Source organism: Lissotriton helveticus, chromosome 2_2 (genome assembly GCF_964261635.1).
Source record: "Lissotriton helveticus chromosome 2_2, aLisHel1.1, whole genome shotgun sequence".
Taxonomy (NCBI): Eukaryota; Metazoa; Chordata; class Amphibia; order Caudata; family Salamandridae; genus Lissotriton; species Lissotriton helveticus.
This window is the reverse complement of record NC_136060.1, coordinates 174,119,048-174,146,384: the sequence shown is the minus strand read 5'-3', so window position 1 is coordinate 174,146,384 and position 27,337 is coordinate 174,119,048. Positions and strand designations below refer to the sequence as shown.

Below are 27,337 nucleotides of genomic sequence, written 5' to 3'. Positions count from 1 at the left end.
CTCTGCTGGAGAGGCAACACAAGCAACTGATTGGCCAGAGGTAGTCTGGACCCCAAAGTCTACCAAAAAGAGGATTGTGCTGTTCCTCTAGTGAAAATACTGGAGGAGTCACAAGTAACTAGGTCCCACTATATAGAGGATGGATATAGGTGGGGATCCATATGTTGGATCTTAATGCCCTCACACACCCTTTCAGGTGTCATGCTTCATCATATGTGCTGCTCCTCGTTGGGTCGGCGGTGCAATACCCAACAGGCTCCCTAAAGTAGGGGCACTTTGTCAGAGATCTTCTATCCAACTGCCTTTTGGTGAAGTGCGGGTGTGGGGCCAGACCTGTCTAGATGTGATGGAGTGATTTAAAATAGGATTTAGAGTACCTAGAAGGACAACTTTATTCTGGGAATCTCCTATCCTAGCTAAAAACAGTTTTCAAGGCACACACGCCGCTGTTAATGGCTCGTGTGGTGGTGTCCTTGTTAGAGTTTATTGGTCAACATGTTTCTCGCTTTCCTGTTCATTGAACTAGCGATTCGTCTGGAACTAATTGAGTGTAATCTACATCTAGTGAATGCGGCGTACAGAATCGCGCGTGCAAGGAGTGTCAATTAGACACAAGTACCTTAATACATCCTGGAACTACCCAAATCACATCCGGGCCCGGTGGATTGGACAGGTCATGGGGCACATGCCAAGCGAGCCAACCTTCTTCACACATAGGAGACCAGCCTTGTGCGTGAATCCACCGGGCACTGTTGAAGCCAGAGGAAACATGATTTGGGTTGTTTCCCAAGTCTCTACGAGGAACAGCTTGAGGTTGTGTGTGCTGCATCCTCTGTCAGCGAGGAGAACACCCATGATCCTCTGTGACTAATTCCTATCTCTGTGGTTGAGCAGTCTTGAGCTCTTCGCCGACACGTCTCACAGTGCATACCCTGCTGTGGCAGCGTCCTGGCTTCTGAACCTCTCTTGTTCATATTCTTCACACCTGCAGCTACCATGCCTAGTCAAACAACTGAAGGAATCACAAAAGTGGTGCCTCCTACACAGACTGTGTCCAGATAGTGCAGTTCCCTTAGACTGCACAGGGGAACCAGAAGTGAATACCAAACCAGACTGAGTAAGATTTCTAACTGTGTTTGACTTTGGCTGCATCAATCCTGCATTGCACTTGTCTGCAGCATTAACCTGCTCTGGCTGTAAGTGTATCTCCACTCAAAGTGCAAAAGCACTAGAGACCCATAACTGTTTTCAGTGAAACAGTGATTCTTAACATTGTAACACAAATGTGCAGAAGTGACTGAGAATGTTCCTTTTAATTGTAAATAATTCATTTTTTTACAAAAAAAAAACTGCTTGCACAGTATATATACTGTGATAAATAATCAAAATACTAATTAAACTAAGTGCTCTTAAGCTGGGTAAATTCAGTTTCACTACTCCTTGAAAGTCAAAGCCCATAGAGGAAGTACATGGCATGTCAGTGAGCTCATAATAGTACTGGACTCCTGTTGTTCCATTGACAATTGTTTCAGCAAACAAATGATGGACAGAATGCTGACAATGCAAACATTCTCCCCCAGTCAAAAGATCTGGGTTAAATCAATTGTTCTTTTGTCCACTACGCCACCCCAGTTTGGACCCAGCCATACGCCAATCAGTCTTGACCCTGTGCCCCATGGGAACAGTCCAGACCGAACTGCCAGACCAGGTCCTCCCTGGACTGGAAACAAGCATCTTGGAACCGGTTTCAGGGTATGTCACCCTTCTTCAGCCAGGCTAGCTTGAATCCAGTGGCACAGTGAGCAAGGGACCCACGTCTGGGCATACCCATCCCACTTGGGGCGAAAAGTGTTACAGCAAACAAATGATGGACGGAATGCTGACAATGCAAACATTCTCCCCCAGACAAAGGATCTAGGTTCAATAGCAACACCTGCCACAATAATTTCCATTGAATCCCAGAGGCTCGAGTGTACTGGCCGTACCCAGGGAATGGACCCACAAAACCTTAGAGTAGCTCCAAGTACACATTGACTTGTACAATAAGTATCTCCTTCTATAGTGAGGCACCTGTGCATTGAAGAGTAAAAATAGAGGTTAGTTCTAATTACCAGTAACTCCCAGAAGCAACAAAAATCACCCTGTATCATAATCGTTGGAAACTGTAACTTGAATATATAGTCAAAGTATACAGCTTTTTTTTATACCTAACTATAATTAATCTCCCATTTGACCATCACAGATGGTGTCCCCTTAAACAGGATCTGATGTATGGTCCCTTGTATTCGAAACATCTAGATGGTCCCAGAGCCCGAGGTCGTACTTTTGGGCTGAAGAACCGTCAGGGTGCCAAGCAGCATAATCTGTGATTTAACCATGCTGATGGGCAGTGAGGTTCTCATCTGCTGGAGAGGACTTGGAGCATGGTCAGAAGTGCATAGTGACTTAGTAGCTGCATTTTTTGTAGCATCTTATTGCTGATATGATTGTGACTAGGAACATGTGGCAAACCGTGGCTCTTTCAATTGGACTCTGATGAACGTAAGCATGGATGGAGCTGTAAGCGACGATCCCAACCATCCGCTTTAACTGCTGTTCTTCAGCCCATCACTACACCAAGCTGCTGATTGGAATGATAGTTGGTCGCACATAAGTAGTGCTGAAGTGTCAGTCCTTCACAATGTTCAAATGTATGTTTTTAATAGTACAGTAATCCCACAGGTTGCTCATACGTGACCGGTACAGAATGTAGATGGCAGACTAGTGGGCTGGCAGGCAGACATTGTGGAGTCATAGGGCCTCATTATACACCTGGCATAGGTATTCTTCTTGATACAGACATTTCTCAGTCAAGCAATTGGCAGAGCTGCTGCTGCTATATAGATGTTCGAGTAGAACTGTGTTCCAGCTTGCACAGATGTTACAGGCTCGGATATTCCAACAAGTCATTTGGAGAGAGGGGATTGTCTCTCAACATAAACATTTCATTTGAAGTACAAATAAGTCAAGTGGAAGAGGTTAACCTCGCCTCTCAACACAAAAAAATCCAATGCTAAAGTTGATGAGTCTGATGATTAATGCAATACGTGCCCATATTCGTATGATGGTAACTATAATGTAATTAAGGCCTTCTTATTAAACAACATGGATGCTTCAAGAAGGCCCCCGAAACAAGCAAAACGGTTGATTTCATAGTCTCTTGGGTACGTTTTATACATGGTTATTTCTTTTATCGCTAAGTTAAATTATCGATGTTATGATGCCAGCTGGGACTTAGTTTGTAAAGTGTAGAAGTGGTGCCGATTTTGGGTTATGACATTTCTTTTAAGTGAGGCTATACCCTTTTTTTCATCCGAGTAAATACTTGAGTCCCCACATTTGCTTTTAAATAATAGCACCCTACAAGTTGGGGATCACACGCATTTCACACATTTGTATGCAGACATGATTTCAACAGCCTGGAATTGTGCAGTGGAATGTGTATTTGTTCATTCTGCCCTTTCAGTCATTCTAAAAGGATCTTTCTTTAAACATTGTGGGCATTGCAGTAATGTCTGAAAGGATCTACAGTCCAGTCAGGCGCTGGTCATTTTACAGTGGGCGCAATGGTTTTGCATTAAATGAAAGATCAGTCATTATAAAGAAAAACTGCCTAAAAATGCCTGTCTGTGAAGGAGATCACAGGTCGGTTCAGTTGGACAAAAACCAAAAGATTCACAGTTAATAGAAATCAGACGGGAATAGTAGATATCTTATGATTTATTGATGTTTTTTATGGTGCACTTCAATTTTCCTTTTGGTTACTTTTAGAGCGCTGAATTTAAGCTATAGTCTAAATTTTGGGACGTAAGGCAAGAAAAGAAGTTGGTGTCCAGCTGTGGAAACTGAGGCTCTAATTCAACAATCTTAAATCTCTACTCCCTCTACATGAAAGTTGAATTGAAATGGAAATAGTCTGTTTTCAGGTCCTATCTGAAACTTAAGTAGTTGGGTTCTGCTCTTGGGTTTGGCCTCAAAGCATGCCAGTCTGGGATCCTGGACACCCACAATCTTGCCTTCTTATGAATCCATTGAAGGCTTGTTGCATGATCGGATGTGCTGTAGACAAGCACTGCACTCTACTCGGTGGGTAGTGGGGGCTCGCTTTTTAGGCACGTTGGACCATTAGCTCAGCATGCCTTATGAGCAAAGTAGAGGACTTTGAACTTGATTGTCACATCTGCAAGGAGAAAATAAAGGTGTTTTGGGCCTGGCTTCACATGGTCATGCCAGCTCTGGTCCTGACATACTCTGGCAGCCTGAGTTTAAAGTCTTTGCTCACTCACATTTAACTTCTTTTCAGACACCGTGTAGAAGACATTGCAGTATTCTAGTCATGCCATCACCATTGTTGCCTCTGCCCATTTGTTAATTGGAAAGAATGAGAGGGTACTCCCAAGTATGGAGAGCTGCAAGGTGATGCCTTACCTGTTGCACCGACGTTGTTAATTGCTATTATTAAAATGAGTCTCTAGTACTACTACAAGGCACCCATCTTCTTTGTAATGAAACTGGGGCGTCAGTTTATTGGTGAGAAGAGTGAGGTTTACTTGCTTACCCATCTTCTTTAAGGGTTACATTTTCTTACCAATAAAGTCAATTTTTAATATCTTTATATGTGACTTTTAGAGCTTGGATTGCTAAATATGTTTTCCCTAAGGTAAGAGCAATGTATATATTATCAGCTTTTGTGTTTGTTTGTTTTTTACATGGATGGTGATGTTATCCTGGGTCAGGGCCCATGGGAACTTCATTGGCAGCTATGTAAACTGGTGGAATTTTTTGCGAGTAATTCGTTGAGATTTATCTGTAATAGAACAAAGTTGCGATCCTTGACAATAGACGAGTTGTCAACGTTAGTGACTAGGGAGGAAAGAAGCTTGAGGTGACTAAGCATATTATTATGTAGGCCTTCTTTTTTTAGTTTGAAAATGCTTTATTAAAGAATTTCAAAGTGAACCACAATAGAAGCAAAACAAAAGAGAAAATCCACATGAGTAGCGCAATTAATAAATACAATTGCAACCTAGATAATGTTTATGGATGTTAACAAAGAAATCTTATATTCATATTAAACACTATAAAAATATTAGTACCCCAATGAACAATAGATTGGTAAAACATTGCATCTGATTTTTTTTTGTTTTTGAAAGAAAGGAGGAAGAGAGAGGGAGAGGTAAACACTTAGCCTAAATAAAGGGGAAGAAGATAGCTTTTTAAATGCATCTTTATGATGATCAATAAAAGCAAACAAAATGGTTATATAGGGTCAAACAATACATTTACACCAGGAGGGTTATTCTGTTTAGAAAGAAAAGATGAAAAGCGCAACCATAACACATTTTGTTTGATTAGTTGTTGTAGTTATTGTGTAGAGTTAACATTGGCACAATCCAATTTGTGATAATGGCAGAGCATAGTCCACATCTAATGAAGATAATTTCCTGAGCATTCCTCCAACTAGTGATAACTTGTAATGCAGTTGTTATTGACATATCAACACATTTTCCCATCATAACACAATTGTTCCTGGGAATCTCCCAGGAAAATGTGAAGTTTATCGAGCGTAAGTGAAATTAAAATCCGCAACAGTCGAAAAGCATATGAAAAATATCCCTGTTCTCTTCTGTTCAGGACCAGCATTTACTATCTGTAGATATTTTGAACCTATATGGAGAAGAGGTGGTAAGAAATAATCTATCATGAAAGATAAATAAAGTCTGTGTAGTGCTGGCAGAGTGAGAGGTGGCGTGGATTACAGTCCAAACTTTGTTCCATAATTGTATTGGGAAACCCTGTTAGAAAGTATTTTCCCATTCAGACTACATTTTAGTTTTTGATCTATCAATGGGGTTAATGGGGTTATTGTCAATATTTTTGTGGAAGTATGAGGCCTTTATTGGAACTGAAAAAATAAATGTAGGACAGCTAGTATGTTGAAAATGGTCTGTAATTGAAGAGAATAATGTAGAATGTGGTAATGGTGCTGTTTGGGAAAGAGGATATAAGTAAACAGATTTGGTCTTTGAGTATGGGGTAAAGAAAGATGACCAGAATCAGAAAAATCCTGAATCACTGTAACAATACTCTTGTACACCTATCTTTCCAGACTAGAACGCGATTGTTTATTTTAAGACCTCTCTTATAACTTGTTGCTAACCTACCCACCAACAGCCAAGACGGCCACTTAACCGAATGGACAACCCTCACCAAGAACGACACAGCGGCAATCATGCGGACCAATCACTCAGGCCCCAATGGACACATGCCCCCACTACATCTACAACCTGGTAACATTACCAATTAGCAACACCATGACCCACATCATCAGAACCTCCATCACGTTCGCCACTTTTCCGGATGAATGGAAACTTGCAGAAATCATCACCATCCTCAAGAAGCCAACAGCCAACCCAAATCAACGAGAAACTTCGGACCCACCTCCCTGCTCCCTTATCAAGCCAAAGTGATTGAGAAGGCCATCAACAAGCAACTCACAATCCACTTCGAACTTCACCATCTTCTTGACAACACTCAATTAGAATTCAAAAAGAACCATTCCACCGAAACAGCACCATAACAGCACCATCGTGGCCACTGACAACATTCGAAACATCCTGGACTGAGGAGAAACAGTGGCACTTTTCCTGCTCGACTTCTCTGCAGCCTTCGAAACATGAGATTGACATAAAAGGATCTGCTCTCAAATTGATCTGTTCCTTCCTCCCAGGAAGAACCTGTACGGTCAGGCCGTCACCCTGCACATCAAAGCCCAAGAGACTGATATGCGGAATCCCACAAGAATTGTACCTCAGCCCCACCCTTCTCCAACATATACTTGACACCGCTCACCAACATTACTTGATCACAAGACATCACTGTCATCTCCTATGCGGATGACACCCAACTCATCCTCTCCCTGACCGACTAGACAATCACCACTAGGACCAACTTCACCAACTGCATGACCATAGTAGCAGACTGCTTGCGAACCAACTACCTGTAGCTCAACTCCAACAAGACAGAAGTACTGGTTTTTGGCAAGAAGACCTCCCCATGGGACTCCACCTGGTGACCCTCAGAGCTAGGGCCAACACCCACTTCAACAGACCATGCAAGAAATCTAATGATCATCCTAAAAACCTAGATGACAAGTTCAATATGACTGCTCAAGTCAACACTGTGTGCACCGTCCACATCCTACACATGCTACGAAAGATCTTCAAATGGTTGCCTCAGAACACCTGAAGGCACTCATTGCCAGCAGGCTGGACTACGCCAATACCCTCTATGCTGGAATCTCCAAGCAACTCCTACGTAGACGCCAGACCATCCAGAATACTGCTGTAAGACTCGTACTCGACCTTGTTTTTATTCAAATTTGATTCATGTTTCTTTTTAAATTTTCAACCAGTGCCTGTACGAATTGCAATTATTTTAATTAATTATGCAAATAAAACCCTTACTTACTTACTTACTCCCACGCCGCACCCATATCACACCGCACCTCAAGAAGCTTCCCTGACTCCCCATTCACAAGCACAGCCAATTCAAATGACACACACCCCACCCCCATCCACCCACCACGGGACCAGAATACCTGAACAGCCAAATACACTTTTACCAACCCACCAGACACCTATGCTCCGTCTTACTCTCCCTTTCACAGATTCCCTGCATCTGCAGAAGGAAAATTGAAGGTCGCTCATTCTCCTACATCGCACCCAGGCCATGGAACAACTTTCCCCAACACATCTGAGCCTCCTCCTCACTTCTTGAGTTTCTCAAGAAGCTGAACACCTGGCTTCCAAGGTACCAAAAATGGGATATCATAAAGTTTTCATCATCAGAACGTGTGATAAGAAAAGGTCATAAAAGGTGAAGAAAAAGATTTGAGAGGTTGTGAGATGCGAACCAAATTGTGAAAGAAAAATAAGATGTAATGGGAACGTTCTACTCGTTACCATATAATGGGGGAGAAACCAAAATGCAGAGACCGAGGGGCCCAAATTTGTTTAAGAGTAAACATGAGCAATATTTCTTGGGAAAATTCACTCCTCAAAGTATTTTAGTTTGTTGAAGTTTACGCAAATACATTTCTGCTTTTTTGTTCTTCCACAAAAATGTAATCATGGAACTATTTAGGGATAGAAGAAAAAAAAGACAGAGTTTCACTGGGAACATGGATAAGTAAAAGTTAACTATAGGTAATATCATTATCGTTCTCTTTACGGTGTCCGACCATACCCACCAGGCTAAAAATAGAGGGGACCATTGTTTAGCAAATATAAATATTTTTTGATTGACAGTAGGCATATTTACCTGAAAAGTATCATGTACAGACATGGAATATCTGATACCGAAACATTTGATATTTGTAGAACTCCAAGTAAAACCGGAGTCCTGAACCCTTTATTTATGACAGTATTTGTTAAGGAAAAGTACTTCTGATTTGTCAATATGTTGTTTATAGCCTGATACTGACAAGTATTCCCTCAATAAATTAAACATTTCTGGAATAGTTTGTATGGGATCATCGGCAAATAAAATAATTAGCATATGAGATTAATTTTATCTCAGTATCTTAATGTTTAAAGCCTACAAAATGGCGTGAGCAATGTATTTTTCCTAAAAGGTTCCAGAGACAACCTGAATAATAATGGAGAAAGACAACCCTACTGAGTGCTTCTGTGTAATGGAAAAGAGGGAGATTGTTGGCCATTATTAAAGACGGGAAGTGGTGGTGAGGTGTACAGTAAACCTATTTTTTTTTTTAACATTTCCGGCCCAAAACCATGCCATTTCAGTAGTGTAAACATAAAATCCAAGTTAACTTTGTTAAATGCCTTCCCTGAATCTAAGATAATGGCTGCAACTGAGGATATGCTTTGGAGGCTAACTGAATAATGTTTAACATTTTCTGGACTTATTAGTAATGTACCTTCCCCTGACAAAGCCAGATTGTTCTATTCCGATAAGTTCTGGAACAATAAGGTTGACACATAAACCAAACAGCTTTGCGAAGATCTTAGTCTGTGCTAATGAGCAAGATAGGTCTGTAATTTCCACACTAGGTTAAATCATCGTCTTTTTTAGGATCAAACATAACCTATCCTCAAGGAATGAACCTTCTGCCTTATTTGTGGAGAGGAAATGTTGAAAGAGCATTAGGAGTTTGGGAATATGTATTCTTGAGAAGTTAGAGTAGAATCTACAGAAAATCCATCTGGGCCAGGGTCCTTGTCGTTCGGTAACTGAGATAAAGCATCAATGAGCTTTGTGACAATATAGAAAGAACAACAAACATATCTTTGTTTCTTGGGATAGAGGTGAAAGAAATAATGTAATGCCTCTTCTGAAGGGGAGAACTCTGAATTATAAAGACTAGTATAGAAGTCACTGAAACATTCTAAAATCTCTGAGTCATTGTGATGGATGTTCCATGTTTATTTTCTATCTTTAATAATATTGATTTTAGATTTTTGTTTTTTTTAACTTTTTAAGTAATTACCTCAAAATGTACCTGCTTTTTTACATCCCCCATAATATTTGGTGTTAGTTTCCGCTTCCACTTTCAATTGAGTTTTTATTACACTGTAGGTTTGCTGTGGTTAAACAGGCCAATATATCTTTATGGTTGGACGTGAAATACTCATGTTCTAAGTCTATAATATGTTTCAGCAATGTAGAAAACTCTTTAAGTGCGAGGATTTTCCTAGAGGCAAGGTAGTCAATAATAAAGCCTCAGGCAGCTGCCTTGTTGACATCCCATGCGGAATTCATTTGAATATTCAAAGTTAAATTGAGATTGAAGAATTCAGTAGTGAATGGTTTGACATTTTTCTATAAATTTTGTGCAATTTGGGCTCCGGATATGCAATCAATCCTGGAACTTGAATGATGTACAGGACAGTGAATAGCTTTTGACAAGGATTTTTGCATTGTGTTGACTATATATTTTGACTAAGCATCAGTCAAATCAATCAAATTAGTCTTTATTCGATATTTTTCAATCATAAGACATTTTACATTTAAAAGTTGTTTTCTATTGCCACCCGCCCCCCCAACAATACAGTATCCATAATGAGTCATATCAATCTAATCTAAAAAGAAACATATATATCTGAATCATCCTATTTACATATTTACATGCTATAAATATATGCTATTAAAACAGTTAAAAAAAACAATTATAAGAACAAAATTCATCACTACAAAATGTGTCAATTACTTATGCAGTGTTCGTAATATGTCACTTACTAAATACAGTGCACAGATTTAAGTAGCAGAGTATAATAGCTATCCCTATAGTTATATCACACTCATTTTACGAGCCCGAATGATCCACATCCAGCGTAGAAATTTCGACATGGCTATAACAACAGGCTGGGAGGTATCAGTTCTTAAGATCCTAACAGCCTCGTTTACTGATTTAAGGCCCAACTGGGCACAAGTCTATAGAAGGAACAATGAGTTGATTGCAATCCCCACCTACAACAAGGTTATCTAGCGATCATGTTTGTAACAGAGGGAAAACTTTTACCCTGAATTTGATATTGACACCTGTGGGACCATAGCCAACATATACAGAAATAGGTACATTATTCATTTTCAAGGATAAAAGAATCCATCTATCATCTTCATCTTTAATTTCAGTATCAAATTCCAGGACTAAAAACGTATGAGTCAAAATGATGACACAGTGTTTGTGATTTGTGGCAAGAGAACACAAAACATGGCCCACCCAAATGTTTTATTAATTAATTCATAATTGTTTTTTAATGGATTTCTAGTAATAGAGCAGTCTGACACTTAAGCCTAGATAAATGTGTCATGACTGCTTTTTTATGGGGCTGCATAGACTCTTGACATTCCTTGAAACAATTCTTAGGTTACTCATGATATACAATCAAGAGGAAAAGAGTATAGAATAACATGAAAATACATTTTTAAAGTAAGGCGAGAGATAATACAGAGAGCAATCGTAAGGAAAAGTTTAAGAGAACCACAGGAGAAGGTTACTTCAGAAAGCAATGAGGAAAATAGGCTAAGAGAAAAGAAAAAAGCTGAAAGGGGTGAAACAGAAGGGGAAAAGCAAACGGAGGGACATCATTAAACTCCCATTGTTGGGTATAGAAGAGATAGTAACAAACCAAAAGGCTTTAACCATGAGAGAAGCCAGTAACAATAAGCTGAGAAAGGGGCATAGAACAAGGTCAGAGACCATCCAAGGACTCGCACCCATGTAAAAGAGACAGCAATAGAATAAAGAAAAGTGTAATGAAAGACAAACAATATATTTAGGAAAGAAAAACATTAAAACATCAATATGTGTAACAGAAACACCAAAACATAATGGGGATACAGACATTGATGAGTGTAGAGGTGGGGGAACAATACGACACAGGACTAAGGATAGTTCCTCTATGCAGAAACTTGGGATTTGGAGAGTGTTTGGTCGCATTTAGAGTCCTAAAAACAAATCTGACGGACCACATTGTTTTTGCAGTGGCCAAATATTTGGGTGCCATATGGTCTCTGAGAAGAAAACATCTCAATGCTGGTAATTGATTCCAAAGTACCACGGTTATGCATTGTACTGTGAAATACTGTTTTTTAACGATTACGGACAATTTTACAAAGTATACTTTTATTTTTTTAACAATATTATGGATGTACTAAATGTCTTTTATGGTGAAAAATTTCACCGAAATAAAGATTTATAAAGAGAAAGATTGTCCAATCTATGGTGCTGTCCAGATTGGATTATGCATCTTCTCTGCTTCTTGGGGCGAACAAAACAGAAACTGCCTGTTTACAACGTGTCCAGAACGCGGCTGCAAGAGCTTTAGTAGGCTTGCCCCGCTTTAGCTCTACCTCCAACACCATTCGCAAACTTCATTGGCTCCCAGTAGCTCAGCGAATACAATTTAAGGTTTTATGTATCTCTTTTAAAATCCTAAGGCAGTCTACCCCCAAAATGCTAAAACCTTTAATGAAGATGTATATGCCCACGCGAGCTCTTCGCTCAGCTGGTCAGAATCTGGCTGAAGTCCCCCGGCACAAGCGCAGCAGAGCCGGTGGACGCTCTTTTCGGTTCCTAGCTGCTAAGCTATGGAACACACTACCAGGCCACATTCGAGAAATAAATGATCTATACCAATTCAGGAAGGCCATAAAACTTTTTTATTCCCTTAATTTTCTGATGTTTCTTTCTGTTCTCTGTTGTGTTTTGTTCAGGATCAGCGCCGGGACGCCCCTTTGCTGGGGCAGCTGTGCGCTCTACAAAACCCCCATAACATAACATAACATTAGTAATGGTGATTTTAAAATACTAGTATGTGATTGGGATTTTTTACAAGACATGAATTACCTGGTGGCAAAGCAGTGCTGTACTCAGTGTCTTGAAATTGTGCTTATTAATTACAATGTGTTAACCAGCTTCTGTACAGATGTAGACACCTGTATTTGCTGTTTCAGCGAGTCCAGTTACCACTCCACTACACCACAAACTGGATCATGGTTATACCCATCTAGCGAGCCTGTGTGGTAACAGAACAAAGTTGGCTGAACATTTTCTTTTTGATTATGTAGGGGTGAGGGCAAGCAGTGATAATTATAAAGTTTAACTTCGAAGTTCAAAAATATGCAATGCCATTTATTCTGATTTGAATAGTGTTGAACTAACGATCAAGAAATGTAATAATGGGAAACATGTCTTGGTAAAACGAGTACTCGTAAAACATATGTAGGCTTGATTCTTTTTATAAAATTGTACTGTTGAAATCAGTGTCAAGTGTGGATTGAATAAAACGACAAGACATAATTGCTTGTAACTTGGGCTGTTAAGACAGAAAATCACCTCAAATTAGTTTGGTTGATGTGAATTCTGTATATTCATGTAAGCGACCTGAAAGCAGTACTAAAATCCTCCTAGACCTGCCCCCAAATCAAGAATCTTGTTTTCTGGTCTTCCTTGTCAGCTGTGCATTTAAATATTTGTTTTTATATATTACTGAATTGAGTACTGAAATGGTAATTGTTCCTTTGTTCCAGGGAGAGGCAGTGACTCGGAATCAGACTTCCCTCATAGAAAGATACCAGATGTAAAAAAGGACGATATGTCTGCTAGGCGGATTTCTTTTGGTGAAAATAAAGTATTCGTGCCTTTTAACCAGTACCTCCCAAACAAGAGTAACCAAACTGCCTATATACCGGCTCCTCTAAGGAAAAAGAAGGCAGAGCGGGAAGAATACCGTAAAAGCTGGAGTACTGCCACATCGCCACTAGGAGGAGAGAGGCCTTTCAGGTAACTAAAAGCGTGTTGCTGTGTAAATATTGTCCGGGTTGATGATTGTTTCCTATTTGACCTCTTACTGCAAAGATGGTCCTTCTGTGGTCAACATTGTACACAAACCCAGGCCTACAAACCTTACCTCAGGGGGTCACAAACATTTTTAGTTCTTACCTGTGGACATGTCTCACTGGAATGACAGACTCATTTTTATTTTTATGTCCTAAGAAACATACATACATGAATACATACAGGGTCTTTTAGTTAGCCCTGTCAATTCATGGGTCCTTTACTGTACCATTCAGATTATGCCTCCTTCCACAACATGAAGATGTGTGGCGCACCGCCCAGGGTACCTGTTTGCGGACCACAGGGTTCACGTTTCGATCCCCAGCGCCGGCGGCAGTCAGTCCAGCAGCATGTGTACAGGTTTTCCCAATAAAGCAATTCTACCTGTTGCCTTTACAACTTGAAAGGATGATGCAGGGAAAATACTGAATACATTTAAAGCGCACTCGTCATATAGTTCGTCTCATAACAGCATACACCTTGCTTTTTAGAAACTTAGATTAGTAGCCACAGAAGGTACCTAGAAAAAGGCATCATTTTTCCACCTGACTTGATGGACTGAGAGCTAGCAGCAGCTCTCACCTATATGTAGGGTTGCGAGATGACTCTCTGGCCCTGGAGACACCTTCTTGGGTATTCCTTTTGTAAAGCGTTGCAATCCGCTCCTGTACTCTAGTCAATACACATTAAAGTAACAGATTTGTTTCCTGTGGCAAAAGCACTTGCCTCAGTGAACATTCAAGAATAGTAGTTCTTAGATTTTGTAATCTAAGAGGTATTAACACTTATGAGGAGGCCATTACATTGCGCAAAGACATTTTCTCCATCATTTGGCTTTGATGTAGGAGAGACTGCTTCGTTTTGTAAAAGGAGGTCAAATTGCTGTGTCGGCAGTAACACATTTTTTAGGTCGAGCCTGGGCAGCGCATGTGCTGCAAGGCATGCTGTATTCAGGACTGGACTTGACGCTCAGCCCGCTCTCCGCCCATATTTTTCATTTGCTTGTGTCACTGTCTACTGTAATCTGTGTTTTTTAAATGGTCAATAGGCTTAGTAGTCCCTCCGTTGTACTGCCTTGTCTTATTTTGTACCCTCCCCTGAGTACATCCCCTGTTATGTGGGTTGTTACTAGGTAGGCTTTAATTATAGCCTGCGAGCACTATTTTCTCAAATTGCTTTGTCCTGCCTCCTTTTGCAGGAAGGACACCTCTCTCCTAACGCTTAAAAAAAATCTTTATAGCACTGGCACCGAACGCATTTGCAATTTAAAATGCCTCACATTTGCGAGAGTTTAAGTTATTTGCATTGTAAATGACAATGCCTTTTATTTATCTGTTTTAAAAACAACACATAAATAAAGGGCATTGTCATGCACAATGCCTATAGCTCAAACTCTCGTAAATGCTAGATCTACTGCACTGTAAATGCTTGTTTAATGGTTGAAACTGTATTTGTTTTAATTTGAAAAACCCTCTCCACTTTTCCACATAAGTCTGAAATACTATAGGGAATCTCACTGTTTTGACCCAATCTTTGAACATTTCTACCAATTAATGGCAAGTGCCCATCCATATAAAGTGAGTGTGTGCTGCGGAAAGCATGTGTACACCTGCACAAAGTGCTAAAACTCTGTTAAATAACTCAATAGCCAAAGTCACCCCGAGCAGATAAAGGAAGAAAATGTTGAAGGGTTGTTGGATGGCAAATTCGATGGGCCAGTTAAGGAGGATCCCTTGGCGGGCCCTGGAGGAAAACCGCCCAGTGTTCAGGCAGTTAAGAATCGGCACCAAGTTGTTGCAAAGTACCAGACACCTACTGAAGGCCAGAAAGAGGTTTCAGCAGACAAGCTGGGTGAAGAGGATTCTGAGGAGCTCCGAAAATTAAAAAAACTGGAACGTATAGGCATCAAGGTCATGCCAGCAGCAAAGCGCTACAGCAGGTTAGCCTAGCATTGTGTGGCCGTATGGCACTTCAGCATGACCTCTTTGCATGTAACTTAACACTTTGACCCCTGTAGGACCCACTAAAACGGAAATTGATAATTCCCGTGGCCATCAGTTAATTTCCATTCTCGTTTCCCTCCTCCTTTTTAAATCATTATTGTATCTGTGTAACTAATTACTGTACATATGCAACTAGAGCGGAATTCATGAACTTGCTACTATGCTGTGATGTAATGTTATGGACTCTCAAATATTTGCAACTTTAGAGACAAATTTTGCAAGCTTTGGTCCTTTTCAAATTGGTATTATATGTTGCACCCCTTGTCTAATTTTGCATGAGATCTGATATGCAGGAATGTCTAACATATACGTTTGTGTACTTGTGGCAGTTTGTAAACTAGTATTCGACACAAACAAAATGATTTAGTTTGTGCGAAGGAATACATTGAGGTGGCTGAGGCTATGCCGTTGATAACTGCTGAGCTGCTGTTGCCTCTCTACAAGGTTCCATTTCTAGGTCCCGCCTACTGGGCAGAACATGTGCTGTCTGTTGGCATATATTGTGAGCTTACAGTGGGTTTATGGCCTGCCCATTGCTTACATTTGGTTGTCTTTATTGTCAGTCTCATTTGCTTTCCTTGCTGCATATTCTCTAGAGCTTTCCTTCCTCTTTTGTGCGTTTGTCCCTTCCCTGGAGCATGGATGCATTACTTCCACTGCGTGCTTTTGAAGCACTACTTTTTCTTTGTTTGTTGACTCCGCAGGGGTGTGTGTGTTCCATTTGTCTCACTTAAGTATTTCTCTCCCACTTTGCCATGCTCTGTCTTCCCTCTCTCACTCGTGTTTTTCCCCTATACCCATCGCCCCAAGTTGCTTTCCGACCCATGTCCTTCTCACCAGCACCATGTTGCCCTCTTTTGCTTCTTTGCCCCCCCCCACCAGCACCGTTCGTGTTGCTTACCCACACCTTTGTCCCCTGTTTTTCTTCTGCCCCATTCCCCTTGTTGCTTCTATCCCATCACCCTCGCCCCATTGCTTTTGCTTCATTGTTGCTTTCAGGATGCTGGGCAGCAAGGCTAACGACCATTGGCAAAGCAAGTAGGTCCCAAAAGTCAAAACATATTGGCTTTGCCTGTTCTTGTTAATAATGTGCCATAGAGTATCAAATACGCTGAGACCAACCCCATAGGGAGAAGCCACTAGAAAGAAGACAGTGGGTGCCCTGCAGAGGTATACTTCCTGGCAGCGGCATTGTGGCCAAGCTTGATAGTCTGGTGCAGCATGGAGCATATTCATGCTGCTCCGTTAAAAAGCTGGCAAGGCATACAGATTCCTTCTGATCTGAATCATTCCATTCCAGTAAGGTGGTGACTGAAGCGGTGCAGTCCGTGGTCTGACATGCTGCGGGACACCTGTCTCTCGGTATTAAAGTTTTCAGTTAGGAAATCAATGTTAGGCTAAAGAGGGCAAAGTCTGCACAGCTGTGGGCTTATCTTCTGAGTGTGATGGGATGAGTCTGAAAATACACTTGCGTCATTTTATAGATGCAAAATAATGAACTTGTAGCTGTTGCAATTCATGAAATTCACAAGGGGAGTAGATGAATGGAGGAATGCTGTGCTGTGTGTCCCAAGGCATGCTGCTGAAACCTGTGTGCAAATTTCTCATCAATGCTTGAAGTATGTACGTATATAGTATTTTTATAGGAGTGAATCTAGCCAAAAGACAGGGTAGCGTTGTATGAAATAGTCATAGACGAGCATGAAGTCAACGAGTAACAGGAGCGGAAGCTGGGCTGTGGACCGTTAATGTATTGTGATGTAGTGTTCTTTTAAGAGGTGCATCTTCAACTCTTTCCTAAATTGTAACAGCATTGTAGTTGCCCTGATGGATATAGGATGTGGAGCCTGATCTTGGAGGCATATTTGGAAAAATTCTGTCTTGTTTTTTCTTCTTTACACTTCTTAATCTGCAGTTCTGTGGGTCCTGACTTCGGGTGTGCTAGAACCATCAGAGCTGGTGATCTTGTCTGCAAGAAAAGCGGGTGCTGTTTGTGATGGCTTTGTAAATGACGCAGTTGGTTTTGAAGACTTAGACTGGCAAGGGTAGTCAATGGAGTTTCATCATGATGGGGTTCTGTAATTATATTTCTTGATGGCTTTGGATGTAACATGCAGCAGCATGTGGGGTGCCCATAAAGGGTGACTGAATGGTGTCTGGGAGGCTTTGGAGTAGGACTTTACCACCATTCAGATATGAGACTGAGAGAGCTTAAACAGTAGTTTTGACATCGCTTTCTGGAAGAAACGGCTTCACCTACTTTAGACGAGAGAACTGGTACTAGGTCGCACTTGTTTGCCAATGTGTTCCTTGACGGTGAGGTTGGTGTCCAGGGCGATTCTAAGTGAACTGGCATCTGCTGAATGTTGAGGTTCGAAGCTGTCTGGGTTCATGTAATTGAGTCAGTTCTGTAATGTATCTTTCTTATTGGTCTTGGCAAATAACAAGAAGTCTGTCTTGTTTGGGTTAAGTTTCAGGTAGGTGCTGGACATCCTCGTTTGGATGATGTGCAAGCAGGGTTTGAGGTGTTGGATGTCTACAGCATGGGAGATTTTAAATCAAAGTTGTGTTTCATCAGCCTATTTGGTGAATCTTGATGCTGTTATCTGTGAGGGCAAGTCCTGCTAGAATGCTCCCATTTCCAGAAGCTTTTGTCTATATTTCTAATGCGTTTTGGCTCAAGAAATATTGTTGAGCTTAATTGTGTACTAAACAAATCATGTATTTTTTTAATGGGAGTCCAATGGATGCTGTGTTGGAAATGTAATAATAGAGAGTGAGCAATATTGCTTCCAGAGGCTGGCTGGCTCTCAAGGTCATGCAGTGGTGGCAGCCTGTTCTAACAGCAGGATGGATCATTGCCTGGGTATCCCAGTGCAGACAATCTCTGATAGATTCCTATTTTTTGTAACACACAAGAATTAGCGGTTGGATGTCTGACTCCAAACCAAAACAGTCTGTTCACTCATTTTAGGTTAAATTTCTCTGAAGACTTAGACATGCTTGGTCTATGTTCTTTTACGTTTGCAAGTGAGAGGGTATTGGATAGAACATTATTGCATCATGCCCGGATTCTGCCATGAGGCGACTTCTAGACATCTCATGTGTGCAAAAGCATCCACTTGAGACCCTAACCCTAGGCGAGCAGTGGATGCAGTGCATGCAAGTAGTAATGATTAGAGTCACCAGTCTCTTAAGTTTGGACAAAGTTACAGCTGCCAAGGAGGATACTGAGAAACGGCTGAGAAGTGAGTTGCCACTTGTAAATCACTGCTTACTTATGCAGATTCACACACATTCAGTCGAGTTACCTCAGTAAGCTACACCTGCTGTAAATTGTTCATGCAAATCGATGTGATTTGTATAAAGAATAACATTTTGCAACAAGCTCTGCTGCAAGTCCTGAGCAGGGATCTTACACTCAGTCAAGGAAAATGCGGATTTTCTTTCCTGAAATGTAACATTTTTCTCTATTTATCCCCACCCCTTTTTTTTAATAAGTGTTGAATAAACAGGTTTTCACTTTACCAAATTTAAAGCGAAAAAGACAGATTTTGCCCTTGATTTAAAAAATAAAAAAAAAGTTCGAGATTATATTCTTTTATGAAAAATTAACAATAAAAATAAATCACTTCAAATTTCTCTTGTAAAATTGTTAATGTGCACACATTTGGAATGGGTGTGTGTTACAATTAAGAAAAGCACCAAGTACACTTTTGCTTTGTGATTCAACAAACCTTCTTTAAAATATATTGGTTTGCTACTGTAAACGATCATTGTATATACAGATCATGACTACTGTTTTAACTCCTCTGGGAATATTCCCTTTGCCTTCAAAGTAAGTTAACCATGAATTTCACATACTTGAAATCTACACGTTATACAAGTGTAAATTACACGTGTATGTGCATTTTAATTAAATGACCGGGACAGATTACCAGACGCATCTAGTCTGCCAATGTGTACTAAAGAGCCCAAAGGATTGCTTATCATTGGACAGCACCGTTGGTCAGGTGTCACTTGTCCAGTTAAATTCTCATTTAGTTTGTTACGCTTTTTACCCTATCATTTCTTCTCCTGTGTGATACTTCATGAATTCACCTCTTTGAAAACTATTAGTCTTGATACTCCCAGTTAAGGGGCACTTGCTTTTAAACCAATGGCTTTGCTAAAGAAATGCATACCATTAGTAATACTTTGAACCCTTTTCAAGAATTGCCCCATACCACAGAAAAATGCATTCTTTACTTTGGTCTCCTATACAATATTTGTGTATTTTTTTTTTTGCAAAAGAAATAGTAGTAGAACAAACTCAGCAGAAGATATAGAACCAACCATCGGAAACTCCTTGACTAAATACAGGGTGAACATTTGACCTATTGAACTTTCAGTAAACTCCTTTTGTTCATACAGCATTCCCTGTTGCGTTTGTTTATGCTTAGTGATTCCCGAGCAGTGGAATCATGAAGATGTTGAGCGCTAGTTTTCTATGTTGTAGCACTAACATCACTGTGACCACCCAGGGCCAACATTACTCTCTTTGCTTGTGAATAAAAAAAAAAAGTGTTTTGGCTGATAAAGATATTTCCATCAACTCATTTTATAAGAGTAGAATGAATGCTGAGGGAATGCTTGGAGTGAAAACGACTGCTTGGTGCTTTTTGAATATTAGTTGATGATGACCACCCCCTTTGGTTATATTCTAAGGCAACACTATCTATAAGAAGTCTTGTTTCGAAGCTCAAAAACGTTGCAAACCAAGTGTAAACTAGCGCTCAGAATTTATTTGAGAAGTGAAAACATGGGGCAGGGGAAAATGCACCAGGTTTTTGCGGTACCTAATGCTGAGTCAATTTTTCTACTTTGTGGGATGTTTTGTAAATTAGTAAAATCTTTCTAAGTAATTGGTGGACTGTTTAGAGAGGTGGATCTTTACTCAAGTGGTAACCACAATTCATTTCAGGATTGAAGCCACAAGCAAACTCTAAATTAACCTGGGCTCAACTCTCGAGTAGCGTGGCACAGAGCATTCAGGCTTAACTATGAGGCAATGTGTAAAGCATTTGTGCAAAACTTCAAACAGTAACAAAAAGAAAAAGCACCACAAAAAAGATCCCACACCAGATTAGAAAAACAGAGTTAATTTTAATAAATAGCACAAGACGGAAACGACCCAAAAATCCAATCAGTAGAACTGGAGATATGCAGGCAGTCTACAGAAACCCAGTTGGGCCCGCTGAATAAGAGTACCTTAAATCCTGGTTGCAGTGTGTTGTGAGGTCCTGTGTCGAGTATGCGTCACCAGCCGGTCAGAGATGCGTTACTCAGTGTCTGCTCCGGGGGAGCTGTGAGGCTGCGATGTGAGGTCCGGCATTGTCATCGAGGAGGCTGTCGGCGAGGGATACTTGCTATACTAAGTCCTGCATTGAAGATGTCTCACATTGGCTTGTTCCAAAGAGACTGTGGAGCTTGCGATGCAAAGTCCTGCGTTGTCGCCGACACGGCTGACGTCGAGAGACGTGTGATTTGAGGGCCTTTATTGGGGATGCACTGCGCAGTGGCGGTTCTGATAAGGCTGCAAGGTCGATGCGAATTCCTTGCGAGGAAGAATCATTGCAGCAGAGGAGATACGTTTGTTCTGCTGGATCCACAGATGGGCTGGCAGATCACCTTCAGACACCCTTCCAAGGATTCAGGACTGGGGTTGTACCACTGGGCAGGATAGGGTTCACAGTTACAGAGTCCAGGTGCTGGTTACAAGAGACTAGCCCTTGAAGTCACCCTGGTGGTCCTGGGTACAGGCTACAGGTCTGGTCCTTCTCACCCAGGCAAGGCAAGAGGGCAGCAGATCAGCAAAGCAGGCAGCCATCCTTCAGGGCAGCAGTCCAGCAGAGTGGACGAACGTTCAGCAGCATTGCAGTCCTTCTTCCTGGAAGAGTCTTTTACAGGTCCACAAGTGTACTGAAGGGTTGGTGTCTGGTGCCTCCTTCGAAGTGGGAGAAGCTTCCAGAGGCTTCCCTTTGACGTGCACATGTTTCCTGCCTCCCCAGACTAACTAGAGAATATGTAATCCTTTGTGTGATGGCAAGACACAGCCTAGTCAGGTGTAAGTGGGGCTGTGCCTATCTCCACCCTCCCATCCTACCAGCGATGGCCTATCCAGGCACACCTAAGTTCTCTGTTGAATGTGGCTGTCTAGGAGGAATGCACAAATACCAACTGCCAACTACACCAAGTTATGTAACCCAGAGACAGGCTGCAGGCATTAAACGGCTAAGGCAGGAAAATGCCAACTTTCTAAAAATGGCATTTTAAAAATTGTATGCTAAATTCTGACTTCACTTTGAAAGAAGATTTTTCATTACAGTTCCAAAGACAACAAACATGAAATGTTTACCTGTTGCTGTTTTGAAGTTCCAGCTTATTAAATGCAATAAGATAAACCCAAAGGTATTCTATGGGAGCAGCAGGCCTTGCAGTAGTGAAAAAACTAATTTGAGAGTTTTACGCCACAATGACATGCAAAACTTAAGATTACATACCCTACTTTTTAGATACATTGCACCCTGCCCTTTGTGCAGTTAGGGGCTCACGCTAGGGGTGACTTGTTTGTATTAAAAAGGCAGGTTTGTGTCTGGAAAAAGGTTTATTTTGCCAAGTCGAAATGGCACTTTAAAACTGCACATACAGTCTGCAATGGCAGGCCTGAGACCGGTTTAAAGGGACTTCTTAAGTGAGTGGCTCAATACGTGCTGCAGGCCCACTAGTAGCCTATAACTTACAGGCCCTGGGTACATGTAGTACCACTTTACTAGGCACTTATAAGTAAATTAAATATGCCAATTGGAGACAAGCCAATGTTACTATGTTTCAAGGAGCGAGCACATGCATTTTAGCCCTGCTTAGTAGTGGTAAAGTGCACAATCCTAACGCCAACAAAAATGAGATCAGAAAAATGTGGAGGAGGAAGGCAAAAGGTTTGGGGGTAGACCACCCTAAGGCTGACAGGTCAAACAGGCTCCTCAAAGGGTAAGCCCTATAGATCTGCGAGAGGTAAAGAAGCATACGAGTTACATTTGAAATGCAGCTCTTTCATAGATTTGAAAGACAGTTCTTTTCTTACAAATCCGATTTTATTTATTTTTTTACAGGAAATTAGACTGACTATAGTGTTGTGCTCCTATAGTGTAACATTTATTTATACTGGATGGTTTGTAATGATATGTAGGGTGCACAGGCCTCCTTTCCTGCCAAGGGTAATTAGACTTGTAATATATATTGTGCAAAGTGGTCCCAAGCAACCAACAGTCGATTATTCACAGGAGAGGAAGAGGCATGATGTACGAAATCGTTAACTCACAAGGATTAGTGGATATTGACCAGGTTGTACCAGATAGTCACTCATCAAATTTGGCAAATGGCTAATATTGTGTTTTAAGCCCACATAGGATAATCCATCTGTGTTTTGTTGTTTAAGACTTTGATTGCTTCATTTTGAAAATGCCCCACTAATCACAGATAGGAATGTACGTTACTCTGGGTAACTTGTATTCCTACTTTGTGGGTTATTAGAGCTTGCACATGCAGGACATCTGCCAAAATGTTTTCACAGTAATAGGGTGGATGGGACATCTTCCAATTGTTGGTATATGTCTCACATCATGTAACTCTGAATCGCTCCCTTTACCTTCTGAGGTTGGACACAACTTCAGTACCAAAGTAGGTGCTTAACACCATGATTGTTTGGTAATATTTTATGTCTGCATCACTTAGCCGGTCCACATAACTCCTTATGGGTATGTGGCTGGAAAATCATTTCAGACACCGAGGGGAGGTGCAATGAATTCTTTAGACCAATGATCTCAGTCAGTTATTGTGGAAGTTGTATATGACAAATCAAATATAGAGCCCATGGCAAAGATGCTGATTGACACGGACAGTGGATAGGACTATAAACCGTATACAACTGGCCAGACTATTGGTTTGAACGCAAACATCACTGTGAAATAAGTTGTCATTGAGAAACAGGCTCAGTTGATTCTAAAGTTTTGATTCCAGTAGTGGGTTTATTATTATCTTAAAATAATAATGCCTGTGAAATAAGTAGGGGACCCGTCAAGCCAGGTAAGGGCCCCAAGATCAAGTTACCACACAATTACTGAAATTAGATTGTATGTTTTTGAATTCGAGAATGATTCTTGGGGTCTATTTATTAACACTAAAACAAGTTGTTCACCTTTAAAAACATAATTAAACATTTGCATGAATGAATACAAAATAGATGCATTCAATATTATTATAGGCATCGAAAGGTAGTCAAGAAATTCCTGTTGCATAACCCTCCCAAGTCCTACCTATTGCACTCATGGTTGGTTGCCCAACTGGTCCTTCCGGTAGTTCATACTTATGGCCCCTTGCCATAACAGTGGGGCCCCTGCCGAATTCTTTAAGAATAATTTCCACTCCCAAACTAGGGAGAATGGCCATCTCAGATACTGACCACCTTCATTCCAGTGGCATCCCTATGGGGACCACCTGGCATCCTTCTGGGTGCCTGGGGAACTCGCCATAACTTGGGTGCCTGGCGCAAGCCTCAGTTCACCCTTCCCCAGGGCGTTATTATGGAGGACCCATGAAGGGTTAGAAATAGTTGCATAAGGGCCCGTCGCACATGACCAAAGGCTGGGCGCAGCCTTGGATTATACCCAATCACCAAATTTGTGAAGAGTGATGCCGAAGTGTCTGCCTGGCTCGTGGCCAACTGTGAGCCTACAATGCCCGTATAAGACACAAACAAAGACAAAAAACACATGCAGTTCACCAAAACACATCTGTAATAAGAACTCCTTCACCAAATACTGAACAAAGAGGTCTCTTGCCTGCACCTTTGTCCACCTTGCTAGGCACACCTGTACCCATCCTAGCCAACCAACGCCCGCCCTACTGGAATTCAGCTGTAGTACGCCTTTGCAGGCTCCCACTAAACCATTCTGTCAACATTTGAAAAATGCCCCCAGCATATTCGCTGGGCAATTCCTCTACCTCCAGGTCTGCTCTTACTGACAGCACACTCCAATGCAGGATGCGCCTAACAGCAGCTGCTATTGAATGATAGTCAATGAAAAATGTTCTTTTTAGAATTTGTTCTAATAATTAAGCGAGTTTGTGAATGGCTCTTAATCAAGATGCCACCTATGGCTGGTGTAGTGCATTCCATGTTTTTCCCCCGGATTTACAGAATTGTTGTGCATTATGCAAAGCAAATATAAAAGACCAATATTATACATTATCTGCACTGTACAAATTAATATAGACTGTATCTAGGTTTCAAGTTCAATTTACAAACCAGTTATTTCGGTTTTCTCGTCAAAAAATGTTTTGTTCATCTTTTACAACAGATTACCAGCAATAGAACACGACAACGGTCGTACTAAGACATTGTACATGTTAACATCGAGAGGGAGTTTAGCAGCACAGCCTACGTGTACATTTCCATTTAAAAAGTCACCAAATATCTCTCTTAAAACACTGTCTCTTCAGTCTTTATGGAGGGCGATTTGGTCCCCGCAACTAGACTTGAGCCTAGATTTTCAATTAAAGAAGGCGTAGGTTTCAGCCATCAGCCATTTCCATTTCTCATTATTCAGAGTCCTAATTCCCCGAACAGTAGTCAAAGCTGAGTCTTTGAGCTGTACTCCAGTATACAATTTCAGTGACATGCAGACATTTCATCAGTACTAATATTATCCTCTGAAGTTAAATTAAACAATACTGCCAAGCCTCAACTTGTCCCGTGCCTTCTCAGGTCTTGTTCCCAAGATAAAGAATAACATCTTTGTTGAATTAAGATGGGACCCTCCTTTACCACCTTTAAAACTCAACTAAAGAGTCGCTCCTAATATGGACCAACACTCCCTTCTACCTAATAAATATATTATGAAAAGACTTTGTTCAAAATACAAATGTGGATTCGCACTAATGCGAATGATACCAAGGACTACAGTGTGAAATAGTATGACCATCTTGTAACCTATTGCTAAGTAAGTGTGTTCCTTTTCTTTACAGAGTTGTAAGGCACTATAACATCCTATTTAGAAAATAACCTAATAAAATCTAAATAAAGTATGTTAAAAGACTTCTTTTGAGGAGGGCAACATTGACATACTAAGGAGAATGTTTGAAGCATGCATTTGTTTAATCTGTGGCAAAACTGTGCAACATTGTTGCCTTATGTGTGCTCCCAACTCAATCTAAGTTTATCAGATGATACCTTTTTTTGGACAAAAGTTTTGTGAATGTCAGTATTTTTGTGACTATTAAATGGCCGCCCTGCTTGGTTGATTATTCAGAAGAGAACACAATGCTTTGTTTGTCATAAATAAAAGTTTTGAGTTTGTTTACTCTTGACATTGTGGATGTGGTTTATTACTAACAGCATTCAATTGCGCGGGGTGTTGTGTGTTTTTTTTACTTCGTTTCCCACGTGGAGTTCAGAATAATGTTTACTCTTACCTGCTAGTCATAATCAAACCTCTGAGGATCATGGCACCAAGCCAGGAACACCAGATATCATCCTTCGCAAAGAAAACACGTTTTTGGCAGGCTATCATGGTAAGGGCTCGGACTCTGAGGAGGACAACGATGAGTGCAGAGTTCCCGATATCCAGAAGGATGACCTTGCAACACGAAGAATAAGGATGAACCAAGCCAAGCCAACCCCAGTCAATCAGGTTCCTCTCGGACTGCACAAAGTCCAAAAAGGAAACAAGCAAGAAGATAACCGACTGCCCGCTCAGGAGCTTTCGGGGACGAGCCCAGCTCTGACCAGGTATTGCAGACAACCCAGGTGTTTTTACATTTCCCTCTTTGTATCTTGTACTGCATAGAGTAGGCGTGTTAGTTCAGAATCAAGTTTATAAGAATTAAGTCTGCTTCTCATTAAAAAAAAAGCTGCACTCTAGGTACTAGTCCATTTTTCTTTAGTGTATTAATTTTAGGATTTTGTGTTTGGCTCAGGCAGCCGGAAGTAGTTACCAACTTTCTTGGTGTGAGATAGCAAGTGAAACTAGGATAGGAGCAGTGGTATGGGGACATTGAGGAAATGGGTCCAAAGAACATTAAAGATTTAAGAATGGAGTTTTTAATGTCTTGTGAACGTGATGGGATTAGGTTTAATGCAGATAAGAATTGGAGGAGTGCTCCAGAGTTGGGAATATGCATAAGTTTTTATATAAGCTGCGTCTTTAATCACTCCATTGATTTTCAGTATTTTAGTTCCTATTTGAGTGCATATCTTTACGCTGATCTTTGTTTCATTACTCATTATTGCTGAGATCAATCCTGAAATCCCATACATTTTCATTAAATTGTATAATACGAACAACTGTTTGCACTGCTTGGAAAAGAAAAAAAAACTGCAGTCATAATCACCATATGAAACATAACATATTGCTTTTAAAGGGACACAAGAATCTCGGGGTTTGCAAATATTTCTGAACAATTCTAGTAATTAGCGGATATCCACACCAAAGGTCAAGGGTGATTGTAAGCAAACGTTTCTATTTGGATACCTTTAGTCCCCATTTCCTATAAATCTACTCATTTTTTCATATGCCTTTTCGTACTAAAGTAGCTTATTCCAGCTCCCCTTTCCATCCTCTGCACTCACAGCTCCTTAGCATGCGTCATGGAAGTGGCTTATCATATGATCGTAACAATATATATTCCTCTCTTCCCTGACATCTCCATGCTCTTTGAAGTGCTGTAATTTAAATATCTGCTCTGACTAAAGTCGCCTGATAACACTTTGTTTGCTTACCCCTAAGTAAAGTGGCAGCTAACTAACCAGCACTTAAGGTATTCTGTTGGTGATTGGTCTTATCTTGATTGTATTGAAGTGTGGCAGTTTGTTTGAATTTTCTTCTTGACTTTT

At 40.8% G+C, this 27,337-nt stretch overlaps 1 protein-coding gene across 1 annotated transcript in view; it reads left to right on the top strand.

The window, feature by feature from the left end:
• The window catches only part of LIMCH1 (LIM and calponin homology domains 1), a 990,782-nt gene that overhangs the window by 699,414 nt on the left and 264,031 nt on the right, over positions 1–27,337 (top strand). Inside the window, exons 8-10 of the mRNA XM_078678256.1 lie at positions 13,096–13,348; positions 15,051–15,341; positions 25,925–26,233. Of these exons, the coding sequence (XP_078534382.1) occupies positions 13,096–13,348; positions 15,051–15,341; positions 25,925–26,233 (853 nt within the window). The remainder of the gene's footprint in view (positions 1–13,095; positions 13,349–15,050; positions 15,342–25,924; positions 26,234–27,337) is intronic.